The following is a 20,898-nucleotide window of genomic DNA, read 5'->3' on the forward strand; positions in this document are numbered from 1 at the left end:
ACCTAGAGACAGAAAGGAAACCCCTGAAAATAAGGAATACATGCTGTTCACTAACAGACATTTTTCTGCACACAGTTGCAGGAAGCAGATTCTGTTAGAAATCTCAACTCACATTAATATTTGGTCACTGGAGGCCTCATTTTCCAAGTGGCAGCTGGCTGGAGATTCCCTGGTACAGCCACCAATTACTTAACAAAGTAACCAACTAAAATTCGCCTTCAATTCACATTTGCTTATTGGTGTGAACAGAATGCAAGGGCAGCAGAATGGGTCACAAACCCTCTGAAAAGCTTGCATGTGAATGCATATTTGTACAGGGGAGGGAAGCAATTCACTAATAGGACTCAGACTTGTTTTAAAACAAAATCATTTGTTTTCTGCCTCCACCTGGACCCAATCTAAGAAATTACACAGATTTCCGCTGCCCACTCTCTTTTTCCTTCCACACCCCCTTCTCAGTGGCACGAGATAAAACCTTGGGGAAACAGCAGCAGCAATTTTCAATTCTCATTATCTAACGAGAGCAGTAGTTCTTGGTGAAACTTGCGGTCAATAAACTACAGGCAATTTTGAGAGACACAATGGGAACTGCCCCTCCTACAGCTGTCCCATTATCCCAGCTTTTATTAGATTTAAAGCCAGCAATTTTTATGCTGTAGCTCAAGTTCTGCACAGCCATGGAAACAGACCACCAGAAAAGATAAAACACTCCTAAATTAAACAGGAGCTGTCACAGTAACATCCTCTGAAGTCAGAGAAGTTCCACATAAGCAAAGCAGGGGATGCAGGAAGGAACCCAGAGCTTAAAGAGGCTGATGAGTCAACGCTCGGCACAGCGATGCTGCACTGAGTCAACGGTGACGCGCCCAAAACTCAACATTCAGGGTGCTATCAATGGAAAAGCTCACGAGCAGGTCAGGCAGGGCAAGTTGAAAGTATACTGGCTACAAAGGCAGACAACCAGAGCAGGATCCTGCTCCCATAACCATGAGCATCCCAGAACAGGCACCAGCTTTGTAGTCTATGCTCTGGATGCACCTCCCAAGAGGCAGAGGGAAATACTCATCTCTGGCTGGCAATTCAGCCTGCCTGTTCCTGATGACTTTTTAGAATCAGATGCATCACACTCTACACATGCCTATTTCTCTCTGTTGACTACAAGAGATGGCCCAATAGTCAGAAAATATACAAAACAGATAACAATAGCTATATTTCTACCATGCACCACAATAAAGTAACCTCTTCTAGGAAGAGGAGCTGTACAGAAAACCAATAGAAAATCCATTTTAAAACTCATTGCATGATTACCTAACATATTTGTTCATGGGGCAGAAATAACTGAGGGTGTATCTCAGCTCCTGGCTCAACAGAAATGTGCACAACAGGGAAAGGGAAATGGGTGTCCAAAGGAACGGTCTCAAACAAACATAGTAAAGGGGAAGAAGCAAAGAATCATTCTCATCCACTGTAAGCTGTAATTTTCAGTCTAGAAATCTAGAGCTGGCTTTCTCTGAGTCTAATGTGTACCATGCCCTGCAGACATTTTTACCAGCCATCAAAAGGAACTTGCAGAGAAGCAGATGCTTCATTAAAGAATATTCAGCAAGCCTTATAAAATCCTTAGTAAAAAGCAAATGAACAAATCACCACCATGCAAGTGAGATGAAGTCACACATCTAACTTTGATTACATTTCCTCCTGCACTGGAAAACAAATTGTGTTTTTAAAAAAAAAGGTAAAAAATACGGAAGAAATTAAGTGATTCTGGCCTTTCTTTCCCACATTTCTCCAACCTGAATTTCCTGAAAGAGGAATGCGTGAGACAAAGCCATTTGGTATAAGATGCTAATTTAAACTTAAAGAAAAATAACAGCTTAAAAAGGGAAAGGGAGGAGGGAGTTTTAATCCTACATGATAAAACAACAGCTTGTGATTGCTACATGAATCTCAGGAGTCAGAAGAGTCAGTAAGAGCAGTGAGGCAAATTGTCAGGGAATTGAGCTGTCCTGGGACAAAAGGAAACTACAGAAGACATATTGCCTACAAAAGTTGCATTTGAATTTGTACTTGCAGAACCCTCTAGTGCCTATATCTAGCTGCAAGGTGTTAGTTACCTATTCTCTAGTCTCTTCAAGCCCCTTCTTAAAACATAGCAAGATTTTCTGCCACATTGTCATCATCCACAACAAATTAATGTTGTATGCACTTCTCCTTCCAGGTAGTTTCTAATAATAGTGGGGAAAAAATTCTGAAGTTCATTGAAGACTCTGGGAACGAAGACAACCAGACAACCCCAGCTTTTGGTTTATAAAGCAAACCTACCAAAACCTCCACCAAATCCAAAAAAGATCCAAGTTATTAGGATCTTTCACTGCCCTCTGCTGTTACCAGTCATTTAGCTTCCAATTTACTCTTTAATAATGTTGGGCAGGGGCTCGGGGCTGGCAGCATCCCAGCCCCTTTCTCAGGCGGGCTGGAGCCGCAGCTTGCAAATATGCTGAAGTTTAATGCAATCTGTCTTCTTTGGTAATCACATTCTGCCTGCACTGCATGCAATAAAGATGTATTGGTAAATGCATTTGCTAAAGATATACTCCACTGAAAAGGCTACAAGCCTGATTTAGGGGAGGCAAGGAGGATAAGAGAGGCTGGCAATAGATGCAGCAGTGCTCTGCACACAGCAACCAGGGGCATGGATTGTGCAGCAGCAGCACAGGCACCACTTTACTTTAAAGCTGGGGAAGAAAAAGAAACCACATGTTTTGGGAGCTGGGGACTTTAGAGATATCAGAGAAAAGCCCTTTCCCTGGCAGCTTTAACCTTGCTGATTTGCAGACATACAAAGACCTTCTTTGTAAACAGGAAGGAAAAAAATTCCACTAGGACTAGCAACAACATTTGGTCTAATATATCCTGACAATTTTCCCATCTCCTTCTGTCGGGCTTCTTCTGGGAGCCGGCTGGCAGCTTGTTTCATGTTATACTTAAATCAGGCATACAGCTTCCCTCACAATGCTAATGCAGAGAAAGACTGCTTCCATGAAATACCCACCTCTCCCCCACCTTTTGCTTTAGTAATCCCATGAGAAAAGTCTCAATTTTCTATTACCATCCTTTTCCCTACATCCACTTTACTATATGCTCAGCACCTTTTAGAGAATTTTCTACTGTCAAAAAAACCCAAAAAAACAAACCAGAAAAGTCTGCCCTTGAGGGACACCTGACCCACTGAATTCTCTCATGGCCCAGGACCATACCCTAGTTGTAATGTCCAAATACTTCATTTTCTTTTCCCCTTCATTTGTTTCAATAGCCAGAAATTCTTCCAAGGTACTGAGCAGCCACTGTCCTAAGGCATCAACAGAACCTACTGGGACTCTGCATCTCAGAAGGAAGAGCCATAAGGCTTCCTGGCTTCCTACACAAGATGAAGAGTTTTTAGGAGTATGGAATTTTCTTAACAGACAGCAGCTTTGCCCACAGTACAGAACCTTTTCCCATGCAGTAATGAAAAGAAGGAAGATCTCCAATTGCAAAGTCCCATAACAGGAGATGTTTATCCTGAGTTTATCCTCCTATCTCTAAGAGCCTGTTGAAACTGTTGCAGACATTGTCAAAGTGGGTTTACTTAGTATTTGCAGTATATAACATCCAAGAAGGTAAAACTAGGGAAAATCATTGACTGGCTTTGAAACCTGGGAGCACTGGTTCTACTGTTTTGGTACAACAGGACTCGCTGACAGGAATGAAGTTGGGACACACTGTGTGACTGGGAAATGTGGAATGAATGTGGGAAACCCGATCCCAAGCAAGATTTGTCTCCTGTGAAGACTGCAGTTTGACTAACAGATACCACAGCTCTCAAAAACACTTCTCAGAGGAAAGCACCATGCAAAACAAGACAGCAAAGCCAGCCAGTACAACAGAGAAGCTTTTGTTACCTTCTGAGCTGCACTAACACAGCGCTGATATTCCTTCGCCAGCTCCGAGCATTTGAGCACTTCACTTTTGTTTTCCTGGTAGCACTTCAGAATTTCAGACTGCAGGTTTGCACAGATAGGATCAGCATTCCTCCTCCTGCAGGGAAAACAAGCACAGAATGATGTGTGAAGAGGAGTTTTCAACCACTTACTACCACTTTGCCAGCAACACACATACTAATTTTATGCTGGAGTCATGTAGTCCTAATAGAGAAACTGGTGGGAGCACCAATCACCAAAGTGGGTCAAATGACCAACAGGGTGTTTCAATTGAAAAATCCAGGGTACTTAGCAAAAAGAAGGAACATGATCTTTCTTAGCTGGTGTAGAAGCTGTTTCACCCTTATATAAAACATCATCTCTCCTCTGCATTCAGGGGGAAAAAAATCCCCAAGTCCAAGAGTTTCAATGATTTTCTCAACTCACACTGGAAATCTTTGGCAGAACTTAAGAAATCCTGGCTGGGCCTGCACTAGATCTGTAACAGTCTGACAAGGAACTGAACAGACTTGTTGAATGAGCCACCTCAATCTATTGAATTCTCATCTATTTAAACACTACAAGAAATCCAGCATGGTTGGAAGCACTGCAATTCTCCTAGTGACTGGAAAAAAACCCAGAAAAATAGCAAGACCAGATATCTGCTTCTTTGTAGTTCTGCAGAAATTAGTATTCATACTCAGTAAATGGCATTGACAGCTACCCAGGAACAATTAAGGATGATGTTCTTTTACTCTAATGTGCATGTGTACATATGGCACATCATCAGCAACAGTACCAATAAAGGGGAAGGTCGTTGTAAAACAATCCCAGCAACAATGGCACAAACACAGTAATGACAGTGACATCAGCTGCACAGACAGGCAGACACAAATTGCAGGCACTCACAGCACCATGGCCATGGTATGTTTTACCAGAGAGTAAGAGAACATATGCTTAGGTGTAGCAATCCTCAGATGTCGTCTCCTAAACCATAAATCCATTTAATTCCTTGCATTTCCTGCTCCAATATGCTTAGAGATCTGTGCCCAAATATCAAACACACCTCTTCCTTCCCAAGCAGTTGATGCTACAGGCAGATATTAATGCCTTGCTATGATGTATTCATTTCCCCAGGAACAACAGGCACTCATTCAGCACAAAAGCTTCCTAGTGAGGCAGAGAGAAGGAAAACATGACCTGTCCCTGGGCATGTCACAGTCTCTCAGGTGGAACAGACTTCAAAGAAAACAAGTAATCTTAAACCAAAATCTAAATGCTTTTGGAGAGCTCAAATATGAGTTTCCAAATCATGCACATCTCTGTAAGGTGCTCAGGAAAGAAGTGGAAGCACCAAAAGAAGAACAATTTTATTTTTCCATATCAACAACCTGGGCACACTCTCCCAATAATTTGGTTGAGCTGTACTCTAATTGATACTTCTTCAGCCCTCAGTCATACTGCCAACATACATGGAGAGAGTAGGAATTTATCAGAATGACAGCCACACTACAACACTGAGATTTGGATCAGAAACCAGCAAGGATACTATACAGACTTCTTTTTCTACCTCTTCACTAATCTCACAGCTTTTAGAAAAAACTTATTCCATGCACAGTCCCTAAGGGTTAGTGTTCATTTTTAATTTCTATGTTATATAGCAAATCACCTTTAAAGCCTCGAAAATCCATATTCTAAAAAAAAAATCTTCAAATTTTGGGATAGAAAAGAACCCAGAGAGAGCTTCAGAAACTCATAATGTTGGCATTTTGCTTTGTCACTAACTTTAATATCACTCTAATCAAATCAGTGAGACTGTGGAAATGATACCAAACAATACCAGGTCAGGAAATACCACCAAATCCCTCAATTCATTGAAAAAGTTAAGACTTTTAAAATTAGTTTTTTTTAAACTCGGCGATGTTAAACTGAAGGGCATTTTGTAATTTTAGTACAGAAACCTGGAAGAGCTAAAAGGTACAGCACACCACAAACCAGTTTGTATTCATCTGAACTGAGCATGGTACAAACATCATAGAAATATTTAGAGGTTATCATTGTCAGCAGGGAGAGCTACAGGAATTGTTTTGCTTTAGATCGCTGTCCTTCCTATGGTATCAGCCTTCACTGCCTGGAATAATTATGAAGTTAGGACCCCCCTGTGGGCTCAGACAGTGCTGCAAAGTCTGTGGCCCTCTTCCTTAACAGACCCTTGGTGCTCAGCCCACAGGGATATTTAAAAGCCACACAGTGGTAAGCAAGAAGCCACAAAAAAAGAGCATTGTTGCCTAAAGCCTACCAGAGGCAGAGGATCAATCAGCACAGACCAGTATGCACTGCCCAGCAAGTATTTAAACCAGCATTCCTGCACACCACCTCCCACAACACAGGGAGGATTTATTTGGTACCGTGTACCCAAAATAACAAGATTATTCTCCTTTATTTCTTCAAAACAAAACCTCAAGCTGTGGTTATGCATCAATTGCACCAGCTTCTCAAAACAGATTTAGAGACACTAATCAACAAATTGCAAAGTTGGTTTAGGTAATTATCAATACCAGTTACTGCGGAATGTGGGAGTACACAAGTTATCCACATCCAGCAGATTAGTTCTGGTGCCCATCTGGACTGGAAAGAGGTACCTGAAGTGCTCTGGTGAACAACTGCCTGAGATCTTTCCTCCCTGCACAGCAGCCACAATGCCGGCCCAGCCTGAATCAGGGGGTGCCACTCTCCTGCTCACATTAACACTCAGCTTCAGGTTGCAGCGTTGGCACACTGGGGAAACTGCAGCCCTGTGCACAAACAGCTGCACCTTACAGGTGTCTGACTTTCCTCATGCATATCTGAGACAAAAAGGAATTAGAGCAGCAGCATCCAACTACAGACACATCTGCAGAATGCAATGACATTGTGGGTTAGTTCCAAAGGAGGTGGACTTTTATCAACTATCTCCCTTCACCCTCAGCCTAGCTCAAGGTTGTTGGCACCAACTAATCCTTAGGAAAATTCATCTTCTGGCCACCCGATCACACTGCTCCTGACGTGCCACTGAGGGTTTTTACCATTATTTCTCATATAAGAGAAAAGGAAAATGGTGGAAAAGGGATGAGGTTTGTATATACAACTATGAGAAGCCTTGTATGCTTTGGCCTTTCTCCTGAAGTGGGTCAAACATTTAAGCATATGTCACCACCAAATGAGGTAGACAGTTGGCCTCTGTCTAAAATAAAATATGCTGCAACTGCTCCAACTATTATCAGAACAGGTGTAAGAGGCTCATTTACAGCAGTAAGGAAAAAGGCAGGAGGGAAAGGCTGGGCTGGGAAGTGACAGCACAATATCTGCAGATGGAAGTACGGAAGACAAGCTCTTACAATACTTTGGAAATAAATACATGCAGGACATACAGAACAGGAAAGATTAAATCAATAAAACACACTCTCATCTGTCTAAAGGAGGAGGAAAGGAGAAAGGATGACAGGTTGCAAAAAGTAAAAGATGGATTTAGAAATAAAATTCATTAACAGTGCCTCCCCTATCACAGAAAGGAAAGAAACCTTTGCCTGGTCAGTGTGCAATGGGCAGGAAGGCCACATACACAAGAAATCTGTGATTTCAGAACTTCCTCTCCCCCTCCCATGGAGAGATTTAAATCAGGTCTTTGTCTAGAAAAGAAGGGAGAGGTTTTCTTAAAATGAAACAAAGGGCATCCTTCTCTCTACTATCCCTTGAGGTAAGGCAGAATGAGCACGATCTTGCTGCATTTTGACACCGAGAGTTACCAAATCCTTTCTATCACTGCGAATTCCCCTTACTTTATTTAATAAATGAAATCTCATCAACTTATCCTTCTTCTATTATCACTGCTGACATCAATCTGATAATATTGGCTTGGCGTGGAATCGTGCTATTATATGTCCTCTTGATATTTAATTTAAGAGAAACGTCTGCAGTGGGGTGAATATGTGAAGCAAGCTTTTTATTACTGGCAGCAGTAAGGACGCTGGGAGTGAATTAGACATTCATCTTAGTCAGGGCCAATCTAGTGGCTCAGAAGAGGTTTTCTTCTTAACCCTCTCCTAACTGTTCAATAGCAGCAGGTAACAGCTGCTTCAGTCAATAACTGCATTCATTTGTCTTGGCAAATTCATTTCTACATGGATATAAACCCCATGAAGAAGTACGAAGTGTCTGGGAGGTTAAAGTAAGGTACTTTGAGAATTTCTATCATAAGCACAGCACTAGAAGGAGAAGTGCCAGTCTCAATGTCCATCAATTAATCAAGAAGCAACAGTTTCCAAAGACAAACATCCAAACTCACTGCAAAAAGCAATTAAGGCCATATCATCAGGATACAGACCCAGAGACAGAAGGTTTCAAACACAGCACTATGGCTACTATCAGGTGCTGCTGACAGGCTCCCTTTTTAAAAGAATTATAGACTCTATACTATATATATAGTATTGGAAAGCAAGGGAAAGCTGGAAAAGCTCTATGTATTTGCTGGTCCTTCCACCCAGCTCGAGATCAGACTACCCAAGCAGAGATGCAACTTCAGTGCTTCAGGAATTGGCAGCTCTTTAGCCTCTTTAGTGCAAAATCAGTAACTCCACAGTGAGTAACACACCATCACTTGGCTTTACTGGGAAGAACAGCAACTCCAGATGGAGTTAAGAGCAAGATCTTATTTTTACATTTTACTCTGGGAAACCATTCAAGCTGAACAAAAAACTCAAGACAGAAGCTGATGGTTTCTAAACTCAGACACTTTGATACCTCTGGTCAGATACTGATAAACAAAGACACACAAGGTCTCTCACAAGCCAACCTAAAAGTAGGTGGCTCCAGCACATAGCTGCAAGCAGCAACCTAAATGGGCCAGTAATCTGGAATTTTATGTGGGCCACAAAATCCAGTGACTTGATTAGCTGCTTTCTGCTGCATTATTTGCCTAAGACCAGTGTCTGAACCAACTTGAGCAAACCACATTAGTCACCACAGTCACTGGAGCAGAGACAGCCCCAGACACCAGCAATGACATGCATGGGCAGCACTGCCAGTAAATCCTAGGGCACAGAGCAGCAGTTTCTGCATGTTGGGAAGGCATCAGACACATTGTATTGCTGCTTAGTATGTTTATATATCCAGGGTCCATTACACACGTTTCAGACCAAGCTCAGTGATGCTTTGGTCACGTAAATGTGGTGTGCTGGAAGGCTGCACTGTACATATATAAAACCCAATAGGTGGTTAACTGACCTGTAAAACTGCTTCCTCCCTTGGGTAGCAGTTGGCTCTGATGGCTTCTCTAACATGTCAGAAAAAATGACTCCAGACAGATGCAGTACACAGCACATAGCAAGGTTTCATTCCCTCTCATTATTGCATCCTTGACATTTACAGCAGAAAATTAAACACAATTGAAGCATTTCATTCACATATAACAAACTCATCAGCACAGAACAAACAGCCAGGCAAGCTAACTTTCAGCACAGGATGCTGCACTATCACTAAGCACTGTGCCCTCACTACAAGCTATGGGATTCCCTGATCCTGCACATCAGCTTGATAACGTGGTTTGAATGGAAGAGGTAAGAGCTGTGTTACAGCTGTGTGGCAAGGGAAATAAGAGATGGAAGAAGCTTAATAGATTATCCAAATGTCTACTAAAAAATCAGTAATGTTTAAGCTACATAACCTAGCACAGTGTAAACAAACTGCATGTCTCATGAGGCTAAACTAATATGATCAGGAAAGAAGTATTTCTGATCAGCCTCAAGTACTCAAAACACTGCTCATCAGGCTTTGCCACTGATTCAGGTAGAATAGAAAGCTTGCAGAAGTAACACACAGTTTAGAGCAAGAGGGGACAGACTAAAAGAAAAGGCGAAACCTCATGACAATTTTCAGAAGAACAGGGGGGTTACCCTCAAATTTCAGCTGAAGCTGCTGTATTCCTGTCTAAATCCTTCTCACATGCCTTGTCACACTGTCAGCAGCACACTCCTGCACACCTGTGGTTATTTCCCCTCTTTCTTTCTCCTCTTGACAGCTGCATTTTAATAACAGGTCACCCCACTCTGTTTTTCCATACATTGCTCATGAAGTGCCAAATGAATGAATATTTTAAAATACTGTGAGTTTCTGGGTGACTCAGTGATCCTACAAAATTTGTCACTCAAGTACTTCCCAATCTCAATTCCTGTTTTTGACAGCTTGTTTGAAACTGCCACCCAATTCCCCACTGGAGTTCATGCACTCACTGCACCCTTGTTCTTCCCAGGACAGACACCTCCTTTCCTTCCAATCACAGACAGGCAGAAGCAGTTCTGAAATCTTCTTCTGTGTAAGTAATTAGATTCTATAACTGAGAACAAAAGTCACCACAGAAGTCCAAGTCTCAAGTGTCAGCCACCTGCTGTGTCACTGCACTGCAGTCAGTAGAAACAGCCTGCCCCAACCACATTTCATTCACCAAAAATAAAACAAAAAACCCAAACTCTAGAACATACAGACTGATGTTGAAAGTGACTAAAATCTATCAGTTTTCTGTAACAACCTCTAATTTTGGAAGTCAACAACTTCTTCATTTCCATCATGAAATTGATGCAAAGAGATTGTGTGACCCATGCAATGCTGGTTCCAGCTCTCCATCTGACTTACTCCAGTGTCACAACCTCCCCTGTCCTCCTACATGGTTAATCCCCACACACAAGTGGTCATTTCCCATTTGATCAATGGGTCATCCTCAAAGACTTTCACTTATACTTCATGGTGCTCTGCCAAGTGCAGTTTCAACCAAATTTAACTGGCTTCCTTAGATCCCATAAGCTGCAGGCACTGGGGCTGTGGGTCTCTAGGGGACGAGAAGGGTAGGAATAAGCAAAAAACTGAATTAAAACATATAGAATAATATTATCCTTATCCTACTGAACCCGCAAATGCAATAACTAATCACCCCTACTAGCATTTTGCATGGCAGATGGCAAGTGGCTCAGAATAATGAGAGACTTTTCCCCACAAGTGGATAATTCCAATGTACATTTGGATGTAAATTCTTCGCTGATCATGATGGTAGAATACTGAGCTCTGAGAAACTGCCAGTTTGGAAGATGAAAGGAAAACTACTGCCTCTTCCTTCGCTTGCCAAGAGATACAGAAGTTAACAGAACTGGATCTCCTGCCCACAACACCATGCACCATTTTTTCCCAAAGATGCCAAGCTACTAAAAGTTGACTAGCAAAGATGAAGAGCCTAAAGTTAGCAGCAAAACAGTCTCTGGAAGCCAAGCAGGAATGAGTCAGAATCTTGTTGCTGGAAGGAGTTCTCTGAATCAGAAAGGAAGCTGGCTCAGCTCCCACAAGGCAGAAAAGCAATATAGCAAGCAATAACTGAATCTGAAAACACACAGCCCAACAAGTGACCCGAATAGGGATTTTCTTTCTTCAGATAAAAAACATCATCTAAAAACTGTTTAAGATCTCAGGTCAGGAAGGGAAGCCTTGCAGTCTGTAGCAGATATGCAGCACAAGCCTTAAGAATATATGGGTTGTGACAGTGCTATAATGTCTGGGAATTAGTTGGGAAACTGTTGGTCTATTAAATACCTTCCTCAAAAGTCTTCTAAAGAAGGTAACTGAAGAAGCAATATGCTGATTTCATATGACCACAAGACATGAGGGGCAGCAGGTTCAGTAAATGTCTTCTATGTGAGATGATCTTATAATAATGTCACACTGCAAACGAAATGTTCTTTTTTTAGAAGAAAACCCTGACTACCCATTTGAACAGCAATCACTTTTCCAAAATGCCACTGGGTACTGCACTAGGATCCTACAGTTTACTTCATACTACACAAAGGGATAGACAAAAATATGAGTCCATTAGTATATTGTGCACTGACAGAGTGGCACATCCTGCTAAAGATACCAAAATAAATTTATAGAGGAGATTGAAGCTGCCATTGTTAAAGTTCAGGTGGGATCTGAAGCTAAACATTCACCTTATTAAAAAAATTCCCTTGCTTCTGCCCACATTCTCTAAACTTCAAAACCACAGTGCCCCCTTTTACCAAGCTGTGCAATTCTGAACACTGACTCAGCAAAGATCCCCATTAAGCAGCTACTCATCCCTCAGAGAACATCAATAATGGTGCTTTCAAAGCAAGCACAAACAAAAAGTCTTACAAGTCAGTTTTTGGGGGAAGCTTGGGGGTTTTTTGCTTGTTTGGTTCTAAGTGAATATTTTAACTCAAGAAGTCCTCAAAAAATAGAAAAAAAACTTTATAAAAAACAATTTAAATACCATGGTTCTAAGTCTGGAGAACAGCACATGAAGCATCTCAGGTGCCTCCTGGAGCTGTTCCAGTGTGCTGCTGGTGGCCCTCACAGTCAGCACAACACTGACCAGCTCTCTCCAGGGAAACAATATTCATCCATCCCTGAACAAGTGCTCCTGCCTTCCAAATGCCAGCTTTTTGGGTCAAATTAGTTTGAATTGCAGTTGGTATGGTAAGTATATGCGCAACTGCCAGGACTAACAAGAAGAATGCAAAAATCACATAAATAAATAAAAAATTAAAGCTATTGAAGCCCAATTTGATGGCACAGATGGTTTTTTTCTTCTCTAAGGGAGAAATGGACTTTAATCAGTTCAGCATTAAACATCACCAACTTCCTCTGTGCAGATGCATCACCAAGATGCAAGGTGTCCACAGCAGTCCTGCCACAGTCTTTATTTCCTCAGAAGACAAAAATATAAAAGCTCTGACCTATATAACAAACTATTCCCTGAAATTTCCCCAGCTGGGACTTGCCTTTGGTGTCTTCTACCATCCCTCCAAGATTTCAGGAGCAGAGTGACTCAACAGCAAGGACACAGAGTGTATAATCCAGAGTCAGGAATACAATTACTGTTCAAAATAGCAACATTGCCCTTGAAATCAGTTGCAACTGAATTAATGACCAGATTGTTAGAGTGTTACCTCAACTTTGCCTCAGGCTGCTAATTAGCAAACAAGTCATTAATTCACTGGTAACAAGTGGTTTCTCAGGCATTATTGCTTCTGACATCTTTAATTCACCACTCTTTATGGAAAGCTTCCCCAGACAATTTTAACCTCAGTCCTTTACAGATCAGCCCCACACCACTGCCACCAGCACACTACACCACACACACACTGAAGACAGGCAGAAAAACACAGCAGGAATAGGCTAAGCTGGGTCATTAATTACTATTCATTACACCTTTCCCAACTCAAGCCAAGGGGAGGGGAAGGCCAAAGGCACAGAAAGTTCTGGATTTTGGTGTGGATCTGCCATAATTTGTAAATACATAAAAAGATGCTATGAAACCTGGAGAAATCTTGCTTTCACCATGGCACATGTTGGAATATGCAATTCCCAATGTGAGGGCAGAGATCTGCTCTTATTTTCACTGTATTCTCCACAATAAAGAGCTGTGAACTGAAATATTTCATGTCCTCTGATGCACAAAGTATGACTGAGGTTTGTTTTAACAGCTGCACAAATATCCATGCTTTTGAAAACAATCTGGATTTGGCCTGCCAACAAACCCTGATCTAAGGGCTTTATAAAGGCAACATTACTACAGAAAACAAGTGCTTTTCTTGTAAAAATCGATAGCAACAGAAACATCCCTAACAGACTACATGGAGTTTTTGGCACCTCTTCCTTTGCTATTTGAGTCCTTGTTATTCAGATCTTATTTTATAAATGCCCAAGTATCCACCAATGTAGCAGTGAAGAAATGCTCCTGCAGTTTTGAAGAGACACCAGTTTTTCAGAGCTAACAGAATTGCAACCTCAGTTCATTGGACTCATCTCTCATCACGCATGAGAGGAAACACAATACTGTGAACGTTAGATTGAATGTTACTCATTTTACTAACTGGGCAAAACAAAAATCTTATTTAGAAGCAGCATCTTAATAATCCTCAAGAACTGAACTTCAGAGAAAGAACATTCAACAGCTTGGATAAAGCACACAATCTAATAAATTTTCAAGATTTAAAATTTGGTTCAAGAAAAGAATAATCTGGCCCAATTGGAAAATTTATGCAAATCCACTGCACATATTCAACTTCTATTTCCACATACCATATTCCTAAAGCTGTAGGGGAATATATGTTGCTAGGAAATCAATGCACTGGTACAAGCAGTTCGTTAGCAATAGGCCTCCCAGAATTCACAAGGAAAATGTTTACATCCTAAGGTAATGAGTGAAAAGCTGTGTGAAGTAGAACTGAAAGTGACCAGAAACTTTTTCTTCCAGTAAAATGCACACCAGGTAAAACGACACAAAGTCAAAATTCACCCATATACTTTTGCCCTCTTCTGAAATAAATTTGAGGAAACTCATGCATTATAATCTCTTAGAGAATATTTTAATTTCCTACTAAGAGCAACTTCATAAAAGTGAGAAACAGAAAAGCTTTGACTAATAACCCATCTCTTTATTTGAAGATTATGAAACAGACTCAGTGTAGACAGAAGAAGGAACAGCTAGCACAAACCAAGCAGCAAGGGAAGAACAGGACTGGGACGAAGTCAAATAATCTTGGTGAAGGTATCATCATTGCAGGGCACAAAAGGACTATGCTGAGGTAAGGCTATGGATAAGCTTTCAGCAATAATCAATCTCTTACTCCTGAAAACTCTTAAATCCCTGTTGGAGAGGTTCTTAATTTCAACACTAAATTAATCATTTATCTAATCTAATGATAGAAGAAATCCCAGAGCAATTTTGTTTGAAAACTATGATGTCTTTACCCTTCTCCTTTGGCTTCACAACTGTCCATATAATAACTGTTTCAGACCTTGTCTCCTGGGCACAATCCTCTGTTGAAATACCCAAAGCCTCACAGTAGACTTCAAGATTAACAAACTCAATATAAACTCACATAACTATTTTATAAACTTTCCATATCTACATAAAGAAACAAAAAAAGGTAGTTTCTCTAGGTTCCAGTTAATCTTGCCATTCTAACTGAGGGGCCATCAGCCTCATAAAATCTTGTGTAATTCAATAAAACCTTTATTTCCATGAGTACTGAAAGCAAGCCATACATTCCCTGTTGCCAGCAGACAATCCATCTATGACCTTTCTTCCCCTACCCTCACTGAGTCAGTGTGGTTTTCTACTCCACATTCAGCCAGGAGGATACTTACTGCTTGCCGGTTTCTCTAATGTAATCACTTTAAATACTCATGTCCATTAAGTTTAAAGATCTTAGGACCATTAAATGAAACTCTCACATAGTAGGTCCTACATGGAGTGAATCTCTTTGGCAGTTTCTCCATTGGAAAGCTGCCTTGGATTCACAGCTGATCTCCACCAGGATAAGATTAACTGAGATTCTTTATGCACTCCTTGATAACAGCACAAAGCACATGCAGTCCTCTCAGCACAACATGCAAAGCAACAGAGTTATCAGTAAGCAGCTTCAGAAACAGTTCTGAAAGCTGTAGGGAGATTTCAGAGGGAAACTCAGCCTCAGAACAATTTTATCTTTTAACAGCTTCCTAATCCCCTCACCCAACTCCTGCAGCTTTACCTGTTAGAGTCACACCCCCACCCAGGCCAATTCTTGCATCTAAAAGTAACAACTACAAAAATAAATAATTTTTTAAAAAGTGATAAGACGACCTTCAAGAAAGAAAATAAATCACAAAAAAAAAAAAAAAACCCTCAAAAAAACCCAACAAAACCAAACCCCAAACCAGCATATTGAGGATAAATCTAGAGTGCTGCACTAAGCCATAACCTCTTTACTGATGTTTTTTTCCTTCCCCTTACCAGATTCAGGGACTGTAATAACATTTAATCCTCAGAAGCTAATCTAAATGTAACACTCAAAAGAAGACAAAGACAAACGCAACAGAAAGAAAATTTGGCCACTGCCTTTTGGGAGTGCTGCTTTATCCCTGGAGCGAGTGCATTAATACAGCTTGGAATGAAATGCCATTTTATTCTCTGTAGCAGGGAGGGGATTAGCAAGTTGTCTTCTCTAAACCCAGTCTGAGTCATGGCTCTATGAACACTGAGAAAAGGATGTGGAATGAAGGGAAGGGTGGGGAGCACTGGCTTTTTATTTACACACTGTTTCCTTTGTGGGTGGTTACTGATGTGCATAGTTTGCTAAACAGGGAAAGAAGGCAGGGGATGTTCTAGGTCCCCTGACTTTAATTCTGTTAGTTAACAAAAGAGAAAAATAACAATGCGCCAATTATAACAACATAGTTGAGACAATATGTCCATGGCAACTGTCCAATTCACCACAGCGGAGAAGCAACAAGAGCAAGTTGCTTAAGGTGCTGAAAGCTGTGCTCAGTGGTATCTTGTTGCTAAGATCTTTTTGCTGGGAGGAAATAAAACAGGTTAGACAGAGCCCAGAAGAAAGGAGAAGGAGACACTCTGATAGGAGGTATGTGGAGATGAGAGCAGGCTGGCTTCAGGTAAAGAGATGAGGAACAAAGTCCATTGCACAAGTCAGGCCATGCAGGCATCAAGCCTTGAAGTGGAAACCAAGAGCTAATGACTGTGTCAGTGATTTAATATGAAGCTCAGCACTAAGTACTTCACTTCTGTTTTTATACAAAGGGAGACAGGAAGGTTTACTTGCCTACCTCTCAGGCATGCTGTGAAGGGTCACTGGTGGAAAGGTGTACAATATTCCTAAATCCTGCAATGCTTGACAACCACTAAGGAGTGGAAACAGTCCATGGAATGCTTGACCACTTGTGCAGAGCTGTAAGTGTTGATAAAAGAATTACAAAAGTCACTAAATGCCAAGAAAACACTGAGGTTTTGTTTCAGATATTTCTTCTCTTTACTTCGGCACAGACTCTGAAAAACAGGGTACTCACTGCGGAAAGAGCCCCAGCCCTATTTCCCTTTTCCTCCATCAGCTCTGCTGATACACCGTGGCAGAGAACAAATACAGACTGGTCTCACAGGGCACAAGTGCCAAGGGCAGGTCTTCACAGTGTAACAGGGATAACAGAAGCTCAGGAAGAGACACTGTGGTGAAGGATCTGGACTCTCTGCAGTTGGAGAAAGTGCAACTCCTGGTTTCCTTTCCTTAACGAGATATCATAGTCCAGCACTGGAAAGGGGCGGACCTGTACTTCATTCATACTTTGGTTGAAATTCCACTTCACATAGTTTTGCAGGAGTGTCAGTTTATTCCTGTGAACCAAAGAACTAGATCTGCATAAATCAGTCTAACCTATCTTAGCACCAACTGTGCTCGCATGTCTAATACGAAAGTGCAAAAGAGGATAAGCAAACTACTCATTCCAGTGAAGTCACAGGATCTTGTAGGCTCTTACAATAAACAGGCTGTAGAATGACTTGAATGTAGGATGCCTAACAGGAGAACCTCACAACTCACAGACTTCAAGTCCTACCAGTTGAGCATGGATGCCAGTGTAGGAAGGAACTTTCCTCTGACCCTGTCCCAGCCTATCATGACCCAGGTGTGAGGCACAAGAACGCTTCAGGAGTGTTTGTACAGTGTGCTGTACACAAAGCAGCAATCTGAAAAGGGTCACTGCATGCTGATGGAAGTGACACACTGCAGGCTGATGGGGGAAAGCAATGATTCTTCCTGCATGTACAATTATCAAAGGGCATTATCAGTCCCAGACCATGAACTCCAAAGCTCAGCTCAGTGCAATCCTGGCTACTGCTGGTAATTTCTATTGTGAAGAACTAGAATGCAAGATATTCAACTTTACCCTCAGCTTCACTCATGCCACTCACCTTGTCCCTTTTCAAGATACCTCCAGCCATGCTATTTTTTCACACAAAATTCCATTAGGGCAGGTGCTGCAAAGAAGACAGCCCAAGGAATCTGCTCCTTTATAATGGCTCAAGTTCACAGTGCCATCAAATTCAAGAGCACTGTACAATAAGGCCAGAAGCCAGGGACTGTTAGATGATAAAGGCTCAAAGAAAAGGGGAAGAAACCCTTAAGAGACCACAAGCACACTCTCAATCTTGAAAGAAAGAATTCATTAGCATTTGTGTTGGTCTCTGCCACTAATCTTTGCAAGAAATGGTTGCACTCCTGAGCTTCCTACATTACCAGTCTTTGTTTCCACAAGAAACAGAACAGACCAAAGGAAACTGAAACATCAGGAACCAACCTTCAGACTACTTATAAAAAATAAGGTAGTTATAGGCTGTACTAGTGAGTGAAGAACACAATCCCAGGTCCCAATTACTTTCTTTACCAAGTCACAAGGATAAATCACCACTACACAAGTTCACAACAACTGATCACACATTTGCAGAAGCAAATCCAAGAAAATATTCCATTGATTAAAGATTATAAGAAAGTTATGTCCTATGAATTTTTTAAATTTTATTTTAAAAGAGAATTTAAAATTCTGCTATGGAAAACAGGATGGAAATGCAAATGATGTGTTAGCTGCCTTGTTTTGGCTTCTTTAGCAACTTATTGCTTGACTGTCCAAACAAAAACGTGAAATTACAACAGGTTATGTGACACTTTGGCAGTTAAACATAATTTTAAATAAAGACAGCACAATATACTGCACATCCCACTAATATATTCATCACTACTATATTATCTATTTATGCAATTAAGTATTGTAGAGTCTGGATTGAACCCAACCGGACTACATATGCTGCTACTCCCAGTTTATTGCATGTTGGCCAACTGTTTACCCAACTGAGATTCGAGTGCTGCTCTTGACAGCGTAATTGCTTTAGCCTCATTAATATTTAAGAATTATAGAAAATATTTTTTCTTGGGCAGCTGTTAGTGCATGTGGAACAATAAGTTATATAACACTACTGACAAATACAAATATAATTTAAACACTATATATGCTCACAGTAAAAAGGCAACATTAAAGGTCTACTTATTGTACTAAGGCAAATAAAAAAGTACAGAAAAATCATTGCACCCATTCTAAGAAAACATTCATGAAAATTACAACTCTAATTTGAAACTAACAGGGATGAGATTTACACTGTTTATCTTGTTTTCCCCTGGACAATGAAAACTTTAGAAGTGGTGCCATTCTTCCTACCCCCATGCACCAGCCCAGTGCTACAGTGTATAGGTTAAGTACAACGGGTCAAAGTTAGAACAGATTAAACATGTTCCATTGCTATTTTGAAAACCCTAGTAAATATTCCTATTTATTATTAATTTTTTAAGTCACTCTCTTCTCCCTCATGCTTCCTTGCAAGATCTATCAACCTTATACTAAACTCTGCAAGCTTAGCACAGAAAGAGAAGATGTCAGCTTGCACCTCCTCAGCCCCCTCAGTACCTGACAGGAGGTAACTTCACACTGTGTTTACAGGAACATCCAGAAGCCACACACAAAATGTTATGAAATGCAACTGGAACTGCTGAAAAGAACAAAAATGGTTCCTCACTTTATCCGTTCCTCTGCCTTGGCGGCTGCCTCCTGATACTGCTCAGATGTCATCTTGTAGATCTCTGCATTCTGAAACAAAGAATAGAATGCTCAGCTCTAAAAATTAAAGGCATCTCAGATCTTATCTTGTCACAAAGTCATCTTCTATAATTAATAACAATTTCCAAGAACAAACAGAATATTCGGTTCAAAGAATGCCAGAAATACTTACGAGTCGATTTTATTTTCAACAAAATGTATCAAGGCCATAACACATCCCTCATTCCAAGGCTCACTTTTGTCAAAGGAAAAAAGGGGAAAAGGTCACTATCAACCAACCATGAGCTTTGATTATTCCATGTAACCACAAAAACAAGGTGTTTCCAGCACAGAGCTATTTTGAGTTCGGTCATGTTTTGTTCTCTACTTCCATTAATTGCTGTGAAGGATCTTGTAAGTAACTGACATGCAAGTATCAAAACTGGCTGCTAGCACTGGAAAATCCATTCTACATTTCAGTGCTTCTACTTATGTTACTTATTCTTTAAAAGAAAATTATGCAGCCTGTTTCCCTTCTAACAACATAGGGAGGTGTATCAGGTCTCAGCTAAGGCGCTGCCAAACACAGGCTTGAGTGTCTTGCTGCAGGGCTTAAGTGGTTTGCATTAAATTCTCCTGAACTTGCACGGAAAGAGTTTTAGCTCACAACTGCTCAGTCACTGAATGTGGAGGATGAATTCCTCCTTTGGGCTGCACCGAGGAGCCTCCCAGGCACAATCAGCAGGAGGGAAGGGCTGCATTCCCCCAGTGAGTGCACTACAGGTCAGTGTCACTAAGCTGCTGACAAAGCTGCTTTAGGCAAAGCCCCTGGACTCCACTGGCAACTGCCTGGCACAAAGCTCATCTGCAAGGCTCTTACTCTGAAAAGGCACAAGCAGAAAATATGCAATAATCAATCAAAAAAAGTGACAAAATGGTATTGAAAGCGAGGACAGCTATTCATTTAGGGCCGGTTCGAGCTGCTATCTCGTCTCTCCCCAAATTTGGTCATTTTATATAGAATACTATTCTTGCCCTTCTTCATTTATTTTCCCATAAATGCAGCTGGTCCTGCGCATGATGAGCCAACACACGCTGTTCAGTGGTTGGAAAAAGGAAAGGACAGATATAACTCAAGTTCTATTAGTGGTTCTGCCACTTGTGCAATCTTGGGCAAGTCACCATTTTCCATCTGCAAGTGAGGGATAACAGCTGCCTGTATCTCTGAAGTTGTGTGAAGCTCAGCTAATTGAAAGGTTTATAAAGGTTTTCAGAACCTGGGCTTCAAGGTGCTATATTTAAGCGTTTTATCTTTAGTGCCTGAATTTATGTTACATACCAAAAGAAACACAGAACAGATTTTGCTTTTCAAATTTTGACCTAGGAGACAGATTTAAACTGAGGAATCATGAAGGACTAACCACTTCAAAATGCATTTTACCAGCAAATTATCATTAATGTTTTTGTTTACTTACTT

The 20,898-nt window shown here is 41.0% G+C and overlaps 1 protein-coding gene across 2 annotated transcripts in view; it reads right to left on the reverse strand.

Annotated features, from left to right (window-relative positions):
- CHCHD6 (coiled-coil-helix-coiled-coil-helix domain containing 6) overlaps positions 1-20,898 on the reverse strand; it is a 108,993-nt gene that overhangs the window by 32,552 nt on the left and 55,543 nt on the right. For both annotated transcript variants that reach the window (XM_054281043.1, XM_054281042.1), the window contains 2 exons: positions 19,402-19,472; positions 3,942-4,077 (listed from right to left, as the gene is read on the reverse strand). In XM_054281043.1, coding sequence (XP_054137018.1) covers positions 3,942-4,077; positions 19,402-19,472 — 207 coding nt within the window. The remainder of the gene's footprint in view (positions 1-3,941; positions 4,078-19,401; positions 19,473-20,898) is intronic.

The sequence above is a fragment of the Melozone crissalis genome, unplaced genomic scaffold (assembly GCF_028551555.1).
Source record: "Melozone crissalis strain CALT ecotype California unplaced genomic scaffold, PUWL_Pcris_2 ptg000029l_1, whole genome shotgun sequence".
Lineage (NCBI taxonomy): Eukaryota > Metazoa > Chordata > Aves > Passeriformes > Passerellidae > Melozone > Melozone crissalis.